Source organism: Monomorium pharaonis, chromosome 2 (genome assembly GCF_013373865.1).
Source record: "Monomorium pharaonis isolate MP-MQ-018 chromosome 2, ASM1337386v2, whole genome shotgun sequence".
Lineage (NCBI taxonomy): Eukaryota > Metazoa > Arthropoda > Insecta > Hymenoptera > Formicidae > Monomorium > Monomorium pharaonis.
Window position 1 is genome coordinate 6,988,691 of NC_050468.1, and position 12,520 is coordinate 7,001,210.

Sequence of the window (12,520 nt, forward strand, 5' to 3'; positions counted from 1 at the left end):
GTGCAATACGTTTCTATAGAGATAAGGTGTTATAATTAATTATAACATTTTTTAAACAATTATTTTTCCCAAAAAACCTGAATTTTGAGGGCTAGACGTGTAGTGCTAATCGAATATCGACAGATTAATTTATTCTAACGCAGTTTTCATATAGTTCCGGACTCTTACAATAGTTTTCTAAAAAGTTATTGTGTTATAATTAATTAAAACATTTTTTAAACAATTATTTTGCCCTGAAAACTTGAATTTTGAAGGCTAGACGTAAAGTGCTAATCGAATATCGACAGATTAATTTATTTTAACGCAGTATTCATATAGTTCCGCGTGCAATAATTTTCTATAGAGATAAGGTGTTATAATTAATAAAAACATTTTTTAAACAATTATTTTTCCCCAAAAACTTGAATTTTGAGGGCTAGACGTGTAGTGCTAATCGAATATCGACAGATTAATTTATTTTAACGCAGTTTTCATATAGTTCCGGACGCGTACAATAGTTTTCTAAAAAGTTATTGTGTTATAATTAATTAAAACATTTTTTAAACAATTATTTTTCCTCAAAAATTTGAATTTTGAAGGCTAGACGTGTAGTGCTAATCGAATATCGACAGATTAATTTATTTCAACGCAGTATTCATATAGTTCCGGACGCGTGCAATAATTTTCTATAGAGATAAGGTGTTATAATTAATTATAACATTTTTTAAACAATTATTTTTCCCAAAAAACCTGAATTTTGAGGGCTAGACGTGTAGTGCTAATCGAATATCGACAGATTAATTTATTCTAACGCAGTTTTCATATAGTTCCGGACTCTTACAATAGTTTTCTAAAAAGTTATTGTGTTATAAGTAATTAAAACATTTTTTAAACAATTATTTTGCCCTGAAAACTTGAATTTTGAAGGCTAGACGTAAAGTGCTAATCGAATATCGACAGATTAATTTATTTTAACGCAGTATTCATATAGTTCCGGACGCGTGCAATAATTTTCTATAGAGATAAGGTGTTATAATTAATAAAAACATTTTTTAAACAATTATTTTTCCCCAAAAACTTGAATTTTGAGGGCTAGACGTGTAGTGCTAATCGAATATCGACAGATTAATTTATTTTAACGCAGTTTTCATATAGTTCCGGACGCGTACAATAGTTTTCTAAAAAGTTATTGTGTTATAATTAATTAAAACATTTTTTAAACAATTATTTTTGCCAAAAAACTTGAATTTTGAGGGCTAGACGTGTAGTGCTAATCGAATATCGACAGATTAATTTATTTTAACGCAGTATTCATATAGTTCCGGACGCGTGCAATAATTTTCTATAGAGATAAGGTGTTATAATTAATTATAACATTTTTTAAACAATTATTTTTCCCAAAAAACCTGAATTTTGAGGGCTAGACGTGTAGTGCTAATCGAATATCGACAGATTAATTTATTCTAACGCAGTTTTCATATAGTTCCGGACTCGTACAATAGTTTTCTAAAAAGTTATTGTGTTATAATTAATTAAAACATTTTTTAAACAATTATTTTGCCCTGAAAACTTGAATTTTGAAGGCTAGACGTAAAGTGCTAATCGAATATCGACAGATTGATTTATTTTAACGCAGTATTCATATAGTTCCGGACGCGTGCAATAATTTTCTATAGAGATAAGGTGTTATAATTAATTATAACATTTTTTAAACAATTATTTTTCCCAAAAAACCTGAATTTTGAGAGCTAGACGTGTAGTGCTAATTGAATATCGACAGATTAATTTATTCTAACGCAGTTTTCATATAGTTCTGGACGCGTACAATAGTTTTCTAAAAAGTTGTTGTGTTATAATTAATTAAAACATTTTTTAAACAATTATTTTGCCCTGAAAACTTGAATTTTGAAGGCTAGACGTAAAGTGCTAATCAAATATCGACAGATTAATTTATTTTAACGCAGTATTCATATAGTTCCGGACGCGTGCAATAATTTTCTATAGAGATAAGGTGTTATAATTAATTATAACATTTTTTAAACAATTATTTTTCCCAAAAAACCTGAATTTTGAGAGCTAGACGTGTAGTGCTTATTGAATATCGACAGATTAATTTATTCTAACGCAGTTTTCATATAGTTCCGGACGCGTACAATAGTTTTCTAAAAAGTTGTTGTGTTATAATTAATTAAAACATTTTTTAAACAATTATTTTGCCCTGAAAACTTGAATTTTGAAGGCTAGACGTAAAGTGCTAATTGAATATCGACAGATTAATTTATTCTAACGCAGTTTTCATATAGTTCCGGACTCGTACAATAGTTTTCTAAAAAGTTATTGTGTTATAATTAATTAAAACATTTTTTAAACAATTATTTTGCCCTGAAAACTTGAATTTTGAAGGCTAGACGTAAAGTGCTAATCGAATATCGACAGATTGATTTATTTTAACGCAGTATTCATAGAGTTCCGGACGCGTGCAATAATTTTCTATAAAGATAAGGTGTTATAATTAATAAAAACATTTTTTAAACAATTATTTTTCCCCAAAAACTTGAATTTTGAGGGCTAGACGTGTAGTGCTAATCGAATATCGACAGATTAATTTATTTTAACGCAGTTTTCATATAGTTCCGGACGCGTACAATAGTTTTCTAAAAAGTTATTGTGTTATAATTAATTAAAACATTTTTTTAACAATTATTTTTCCCAAAAAACTTGAATTTTGAGGGCTAGACGTGTAGTGCTAATCGAATATCGACAGATTAATTTATTTTAACGCAGTTTTCATATAGTTCCGGACGCGTGCAATAATTTTCTATAGAGATAAGGTGTTATAATTAATTATAACATTTTTTAAACAATTATTTTTCCCAAAAAACCTGAATTTTGAGGGCTAGACGTGTAGTGCTAATCGAATATCGACAGATTAATTTATTCTAACGCAGTTTTTATATAGTTCCGGACGCGTACAATAGTTTTCTAAAAAGTTATTGTGTTATAATTAATTAAAACATTTTTTAAACAATTATTTTGCCCTGAAAACTTGAATTTTGAAGGCTAGACGTAAAGTGCTAATCGAATATCGACAGATTAATTTATTTTAACGCAGTATTCATATAGTTCCGGACGCGTGCAATAATTTTCTATAGAGATAAGGTGTTATAATTAATTATAACATTTTTTAAACAATTATTTTTCCCAAAAAACCTGAATTTTGAGGGCTAGACGTGTAGTGCTAATCGAATATCGACAGATTAATTTATTCTAACGCAGTTTTCATATAGTTCCGGACTCGTACAATAGTTTTCTAAAAAGTTATTGTGTTATAATTAATTAAAACATTTTTTAAACAATTATTTTGCCCTGAAAACTTGAATTTTGAAGGCTAGACGTAAAGTGCTAATCGAATATCGACAGATTGATTTATTTTAACGCAGTATTCATATAGTTCCGGACGCGTGCAATAATTTTCTATAGAGATAAGGTGTTATAATTAATTATAACATTTTTTAAACAATTATTTTTCCCAAAAAACCTGAATTTTGAGAGCTAGACGTGTAGTGCTAATTGAATATCGACAGATTAATTTATTCTAACGCAGTTTTCATATAGTTCTGGACGCGTACAATAGTTTTCTAAAAAGTTGTTGTGTTATAATTAATTAAAACATTTTTTAAACAATTATTTTGCCCTGAAAACTTGAATTTTGAAGGCTAGACGTAAAGTGCTAATCAAATATCGACAGATTAATTTATTTTAACGCAGTATTCATATAGTTCCGGACGCGTGCAATAATTTTCTATAGAGATAAGGTGTTATAATTAATTATAACATTTTTTAAACAATTATTTTTCCCAAAAAACCTGAATTTTGAGAGCTAGACGTGTAGTGCTTATTGAATATCGACAGATTAATTTATTCTAACGCAGTTTTCATATAGTTCCGGACGCGTACAATAGTTTTCTAAAAAGTTGTTGTGTTATAATTAATTAAAACATTTTTTAAACAATTATTTTGCCCTGAAAACTTGAATTTTGAAGGCTAGACGTAAAGTGCTAATCGAATATCGACAGATTGATTTATTTTAACGCAGTATTCATAGAGTTCCGGACGCGTGCAATAATTTTCTATAGAGATAAGGTGTTATAATTAATAAAAACATTTTTTAAACAATTATTTTTCCCCAAAAACTTGAATTTTGAGGGCTAGACGTGTAGTGCTAATCGAATATCGACAGATTAATTTATTTTAACGCAGTTTTCATATAGTTCCGGACGCGTACAATAGTTTTCTAAAAAGTTATTGTGTTATAATTAATTAAAACATTTTTTAAACAATTATTTTTGCCAAAAAACTTGAATTTTGAGGGCTAGACGTGTAGTGCTAATCGAATATCGACAGATTAATTTATTTTAACGCAGTATTCATATAGTTCCGGACGCGTGCAATAATTTTCTATAGAGATAAGGTGTTATAATTAATTATAACATTTTTTAAACAATTATTTTTCCCAAAAAACCTGAATTTTGAGGGCTAGACGTGTAGTGCTAATCGAATATCGACAGATTAATTTATTCTAACGCAGTTTTCATATAGTTCCGGACTCGTACAATAGTTTTCTAAAAAGTTATTGTGTTATAATTAATTAAAACATTTTTTAAACAATTATTTTGCCCTGAAAACTTGAATTTTGAAGGCTAGACGTAAAGTGCTAATCGAATATCGACAGATTGATTTATTTTAACGCAGTATTCATATAGTTCCGGACGCGTGCAATAATTTTCTATAGAGATAAGGTGTTATAATTAATTATAACATTTTTTAAACAATTATTTTTCCCAAAAAACCTGAATTTTGAGAGCTAGACGTGTAGTGCTAATTGAATATCGACAGATTAATTTATTCTAACGCAGTTTTCATATAGTTCTGGACGCGTACAATAGTTTTCTAAAAAGTTGTTGTGTTATAATTAATTAAAACATTTTTTAAACAATTATTTTGCCCTGAAAACTTGAATTTTGAAGGCTAGACGTAAAGTGCTAATCAAATATCGACAGATTAATTTATTTTAACGCAGTATTCATATAGTTCCGGACGCGTGCAATAATTTTCTATAGAGATAAGGTGTTATAATTAATTATAACATTTTTTAAACAATTATTTTTCCCAAAAAACCTGAATTTTGAGAGCTAGACGTGTAGTGCTTATTGAATATCGACAGATTAATTTATTCTAACGCAGTTTTCATATAGTTCCGGACGCGTACAATAGTTTTCTAAAAAGTTGTTGTGTTATAATTAATTAAAACATTTTTTAAACAATTATTTTGCCCTGAAAACTTGAATTTTGAAGGCTAGACGTAAAGTGCTAATTGAATATCGACAGATTAATTTATTCTAACGCAGTTTTCATATAGTTCCGGACTCGTACAATAGTTTTCTAAAAAGTTATTGTGTTATAATTAATTAAAACATTTTTTAAACAATTATTTTGCCCTGAAAACTTGAATTTTGAAGGCTAGACGTAAAGTGCTAATCGAATATCGACAGATTGATTTATTTTAACGCAGTATTCATAGAGTTCCGGACGCGTGCAATAATTTTCTATAAAGATAAGGTGTTATAATTAATAAAAACATTTTTTAAACAATTATTTTTCCCCAAAAACTTGAATTTTGAGGGCTAGACGTGTAGTGCTAATCGAATATCGACAGATTAATTTATTTTAACGCAGTTTTCATATAGTTCCGGACGCGTACAATAGTTTTCTAAAAAGTTATTGTGTTATAATTAATTAAAACATTTTTTTAACAATTATTTTTCCCAAAAAACTTGAATTTTGAGGGCTAGACGTGTAGTGCTAATCGAATATCGACAGATTAATTTATTTTAACGCAGTTTTCATATAGTTCCGGACGCGTGCAATAATTTTCTATAGAGATAAGGTGTTATAATTAATTATAACATTTTTTAAACAATTATTTTTCCCAAAAAACCTGAATTTTGAGGGCTAGACGTGTAGTGCTAATCGAATATCGACAGATTAATTTATTCTAACGCAGTTTTCATATAGTTCTGGACGCGTACAATAGTTTTCTAAAAAGTTGTTGTGTTATAATTAATTAAAACATTTTTTAAACAATTATTTTGCCCTGAAAACTTGAATTTTGAAGGCTAGACGTAAAGTGCTAATCAAATATCGACAGATTAATTTATTTTAACGCAGTATTCATATAGTTCCGGACGCGTGCAATAATTTTCTATAGAGATAAGGTGTTATAATTAATTATAACATTTTTTAAACAATTATTTTTCCCAAAAAACCTGAATTTTGAGAGCTAGACGTGTAGTGCTTATTGAATATCGACAGATTAATTTATTCTAACGCAGTTTTCATATAGTTCCGGACGCGTACAATAGTTTTCTAAAAAGTTGTTGTGTTATAATTAATTAAAACATTTTTTAAACAATTATTTTGCCCTGAAAACTTGAATTTTGAAGGCTAGACGTAAAGTGCTAATTGAATATCGACAGATTAATTTATTCTAACGCAGTTTTCATATAGTTCCGGACTCGTACAATAGTTTTCTAAAAGTTATTGTGTTATAATTAATTAAAACATTTTTTAAACAATTATTTTGCCCTGAAAACTTGAATTTTGAAGGCTAGACGTAAAGTGCTAATCGAATATCGACAGATTGATTTATTTTAACGCAGTATTCATAGAGTTCCGGACGCGTGCAATAATTTTCTATAAAGATAAGGTGTTATAATTAATAAAAACATTTTTTAAACAATTATTTTTCCCCAAAAACTTGAATTTTGAGGGCTAGACGTGTAGTGCTAATCGAATATCGACAGATTAATTTATTTTAACGCAGTTTTCATATAGTTCCGGACGCGTACAATAGTTTTCTAAAAAGTTATTGTGTTATAATTAATTAAAACATTTTTTTAACAATTATTTTTCCCAAAAAACTTGAATTTTGAGGGCTAGACGTGTAGTGCTAATCGAATATCGACAGATTAATTTATTTTAACGCAGTTTTCATATAGTTCCGGACGCGTGCAATAATTTTCTATAGAGATAAGGTGTTATAATTAATTATAACATTTTTTAAACAATTATTTTTCCCAAAAAACCTGAATTTTGAGGGCTAGACGTGTAGTGCTAATCGAATATCGACAGATTAATTTATTCTAACGCAGTTTTTATATAGTTCCGGACGCGTACAATAGTTTTCTAAAAAGTTATTGTGTTATAATTAATTAAAACATTTTTTAAACAATTATTTTGCCCTGAAAACTTGAATTTTGAAGGCTAGACGTAAAGTGCTAATCGAATATCGACAGATTAATTTATTTTAACGCAGTATTCATATAGTTCCGGACGCGTGCAATAATTTTCTATAGAGATAAGGTGTTATAATTAATAAAAACATTTTTTAAATAATTATTTTTCCCCAAAAACTTGAATTTTGAGGGCTAGACGTGTAGTGCTAATCGAATATCGACAGATTAATTTATTTTAACGCAGTTTTCATATAGTTCCGGACGCGTGCAATAATTTTCTATAGAGATAAGGTGTTATAATTAATTATAACATTTTTTAAACAATTATTTTTCCCAAAAAACCTGAATTTTGAGGGCTAGACGTGTAGTGCTAATCGAATATCGACAGATTAATTTATTCTAACGCAGTTTTTATATAGTTCCGGACGCGTACAATAGTTTTCTAAAAAGTTATTGTGTTATAATTAATTAAAACATTTTTTAAACAATTATTTTGCCCTGAAAACTTGAATTTTGAAGGCTAGACGTAAAGTGCTAATCGAATATCGACAGATTAATTTATTTTAACGCAGTATTCATATAGTTCCGGACGCGTGCAATAGTTTTCTAAAAAGTTATTGTGTTATAATTAATTAAAACATTTTTTTAACAATTATTTTTCCCAAAAAACTTGAATTTTGAGGGCTAGACGTGTAGTGCTAATCGAATATCGACAGATTAATTTATTTTAACGCAGTTTTCATATAGTTCCGGACGCGTGCAATAATTTTCTATAGAGATAAGGTGTTATAATTAATTATAACATTTTTTAAACAATTATTTTTCCCAAAAAACCTGAATTTTGAGGGCTAGACGTGTAGTGCTAATCGAATATCGACAGATTAATTTATTCTAACGCAGTATTCATATAATTCCGGACGCGTGCAATAATTTTCTATAGAGATAAGGTGTTATAATTAATAAAAACATTTTTTAAACAATTATTTTTCCCCAAAAACTTGAATTTTGAGGGCTAGACGTGTAGTGCTAATCGAATATCGACAGATTAATTTATTTTAACGCAGTTTTCATATAGTTCCGGACGCGTACAATAGTTTTCTAAAAAGTTATTGTGTTATAATTAATTAAAACATTTTTTTAACAATTATTTTTCCCAAAAAACTTGAATTTTGAGGGCTAGACGTGTAGTGCTAATCGAATATCGACAGATTAATTTATTTTAACGCAGTTTTCATATAGTTCCGGACGCGTACAATAATTTTCTATAGAGTTCAGGTGTTATAATTAACTAAAACATTTTTTAAACAATTATATTGCCCGGTAAATTTGAATTTTGAGGGTTAGACGTCAGATGCTGTTCAACTATCGACAGTTCTATTAATTTTAACGCAATTCTCATATACATCCGGACAATAAGTTTCTAAAGAGTTCCGTTGATATAATTAATTGAAACATTTTTTAAACATATTGTGGTCGTATATTCGAAATACCGTGAGATGCTATTATGTGATTTTGGAAGTTATCATCTCATTTATAAAAATTTATTTAAAGTACGTAATTCAACGTAACTATTGTTGAAACTTATCAAGAACTGTAGAACTATGCTAGATGCAAGTAAGTCTGCAGTATTTTTTGAGATGCTAAACTTTGAGATGCTAACTTCACACACGTTTAATCGGCATCGCGGAAAAGCGATATCAATACTTCGAGAGATGCGAGTATCGATGCCATGCCCTTTTTTAGAAAGGAAAGGATAATCATTATTGCAATTGTTATTTTTAAAAAGTAAAAAATGAAATAGCGCGCGCTTAGCGCGCGCCTGTGTTGTTCTAGTCTTATAAAAATCTAGACGTAGCGCGACAATGCAATCTCTTTTGATATTGCAATTGTTATATATATGAACGTAGAATACTCATTCTGCTTCTTTTTTCTTCCCCTTTTTGCCTCCAAGACGTAGAATGACATTGACTGTTCTAATTTCAAATGATTGATAGACGTGCGAATGTATTCGAGAGCATAAGAAAACTCTTCCTTGTTCTATAAAATTAATCCATGGTGATCAGTAGTTTACTTCGAGCGGTTGACAGCGCCTTTCGATGGTTATAAAATCGGCGCGCTTTGTTGTCGGAGGAGCATGATAGAAAAAATATAGAAAACACACGTACGACAACAATAATCACGACGAGCGCCTGAAGCGGAGATTTCGTCGTGCATTCCGTTATTACTTGTTCTACTTTAATCACGTATGTATGAGGCGCTTGTGCAAACTTCCTCACCTCTCTGCCATTCTTTTGATCATCAATGTCGAACTGGTTTGAATGATGTTCGTTAACCGAATTCGAAAAAAGACTTTCTGCAAAATGAAAGAAGAAAATTAAATAATAACAAATGAAGAAAAAAGTACGTTACAATAAAGAAATCAAATTTGTTTTTCTTGTACTTACAGATAATTTATTACACGAATTATAATATTTATTGTATATAATTTGTTGTATATTAATAATTTTTAATAATATAATAATTTATTTAATATTTGTTAAAAAAAGCTGAAACGCAAAAAATTTTTATTTGTTAATAAGAGTTAAGTTGCATTTTTATTTCGCTTGTTAAAATATTTATTGAAATTATTATTAATGCATTTAATTAAGTTTCTTTGTCGTACGATTGTCATCGTCTTAGTTAAAGTCGAGCTTTCAAAAGAGGATCCGAAAGAGAACCAGTCTGACACTTCTCATCAATCGTTCACGCCGCCGCGTGAGCGTCGGCGCTCTCTGTTCCCCGTCTTTGATCGACCGCCGTATTTGGTTCACGGAAATAGCGCACATCGTCTCTCAACGACGACGATGGGAGATGAGAACCCGAACAGGGGAAAAAGGAGCGCTCGAGCGGAGGGCTCGGAGCGGCGTGTCGATCGGGTACGAATTAATTGCCGTAACACCGGTTCCTCCCTCTCGACGAGAGCGAGGGCCGCGTACGGAATTATGAACGTGTGTGGGAAAGTGGGCTGAATCGTCCATCAATATCAAACTAGCCTTCTCGCGCGAGATTTTTGATACGATCCCGATAGCAGTCTCTCCTATCGGTTAGAGGCCGGAATCTATATGGAAATTAATAAAACTTGAATTTTCAATTTACTTTGGATATAAAGGAAATTATATAAATCGATGAGAAAATAAAAGCAGGGGCGTTAAGTTTGAAATTTAGTCTAATTATTATATTTATCTAGATTTTAAGGGTCCAGTTGATTAATAGCATATTGATCCGAAGCATACTTGTCGAACATCTTTTCAGTACTAGAAAAGTATTTCGGCTTATTGCTATGTAAATCTCGACGAGCGAAGTCGCAACTTTGTTACTGTCTCAATAGTTTGTCTATCTTGCAATGTACAAAAGAACGCTATCAAATTCTCAGGAAGAAGTAATTCGGTTTTTTAATTTTTTTTTAATATCCTTGCTTTTTCATAAAAAATAATTTACAATTAAAGTAAAAAGCATTTTGTGGTAGTTTCTATAAATAACGGCAATATAAACGATGGGGAGAAGTTAGAACTGTTTTTGATATTTACGACTCGATAAGTAAAATCGCAAGTAAAATCTTTTTTTTAATACTCAGAACTAGTCTTTTCTTACTACTCCATAGAAAGTAATCGTGATTTACTCGTCTTGTACGCGCGTGGTTATAGTTTCGAACATTTTCTACGGAGTTAAAATATTTATCTTGTATTATGTACACGTTCGTGTTAAGGTGTGTCCACCGACGTGAGAAATTTCCGATAATATATAAACGCGCGGCCGACCGTGTCGTTTTATTAAAAATATTTTTATGTTGAGTTTTACAACGGTACATTTGCGGCATAATGAGTTATTTTGTATTTGAGGAAAACATGCGCATTATGAAATTATTAATTTGTGCAGCATAATTTGTGTAAATAATGCTATCTATATCAAATTATTTTTTCAGTTTCTGGGAGAAAAAGAAAACAGGACGCAAAATGTCATTTCTCTCATGAAAAGAACTTGTCCTGTTAATCTTTACAAAAATGTTCCTTTGTTTTATTCCTGCATACTTTTAGAATAACTTTCTATTTTATTTTAACAATAGAAACTGCCTGCTGACATTTAATTTTCTATTAAGTAGATCGTACACCATAGAAGGTAGCAAATGATCAGAAAGGCTCGAACAAAGATTTATTATAGGCGTCAGTCTAATGCACGCGAGTATCAGAAGTAAAACAAGCTTTCTGAAAGAACGTACTTTCATTTATCCTCCCCCTTCATGTAACGTTTACCTTCCTAGGCTTTAGGTCATTCTGTTGCATTTCCTCGACGCAATTTCCTTTGCATTTTTCGTTGTCGTGATATGTGGAAAACTTTCCAGGATTGGTACGGATCAAGGAGAGACAGAGAGAAACGTGTTCTGGAGATCAAACGATGGATCTCGCCAATTCCGTACCCTCTCCTACTGTTTGGCTCGTTTGTCTCTGTGAACGTGAACCAACTTTTACACCCAATTACGTGCGACGGATTGAAATGAAACCGCGTCACGTTTTACATTTACCCGCACTTTCCACTAACTATCGGCCTGCCCAAGCGGCGGCTGATATTAGAGGGCTGTTCCGACTGACGATTACATCGCATTCAAGTCTCTTTGCTCGAGATTCGAGACGATGAGTTCAAGAAACGTGCCAAGTTTCCACGCAAATATTTGCTTTATTTCTTTTACATACCCTTTTCGTCTTTCTTCTTTATGTTCTAGGAAACGTTTTTTTTTTTTCAAATTTTCAGACTATTTTTTTAAAAATCCAGTCTTATTACTATTACTATTATATAATTTAACAGATTATTTTATTAACTTTTTTGACAGATTGCATGTATATTTGAGACATGCATAATCTATCTAAATAATTTAAATAAAACTAATAAACACGTTAAACATTTAAATTACAAAATTAATTTTATAATATATATTGTAAATTTTTATTTAATCTTTCTCTCTTTGAGAAGTACAATTTCTCTATTTTATATTTTTTATATTTATCTTGATTTATTGCGATACGGTTTTTCTCCCAAACATTAAGATAAATGTTAATATCTTTTTACTTCCTCAATGATTTATTTTTCATTTTTTAAAAAGAGACTTTTTAAACGAGACTTGTTATTTTTTAAAGATTTTTTTCGCGCCAGCGCTAAAGAGATACCGTGGCAGTCCGCACGCTCTCGTCACGCATGGACCAGTGATTTTCGTA

At 30.2% G+C, this 12,520-nt stretch overlaps 2 protein-coding genes across 3 annotated transcripts in view; one reads left to right on the forward strand and one right to left on the reverse strand.

Annotated features, from left to right (window-relative positions):
* Window positions 1-12,520, forward strand: part of LOC105837583 — a 329,160-nt gene that overhangs the window by 234,556 nt on the left and 82,084 nt on the right. The gene's annotated exons all lie outside the window — the stretch shown is intronic.
* LOC105837584 (syntaxin-17) overlaps window positions 9,212-12,520 on the reverse strand; it is an 87,945-nt gene continuing 84,636 nt past the window's right edge. The window contains exon 5 of the mRNA XM_036282930.1: window positions 9,212-9,627. Coding sequence (XP_036138823.1) covers window positions 9,320-9,627 — 308 coding nt within the window. The 3' untranslated portion in view covers window positions 9,212-9,319. The remainder of the gene's footprint in view (window positions 9,628-12,520) is intronic.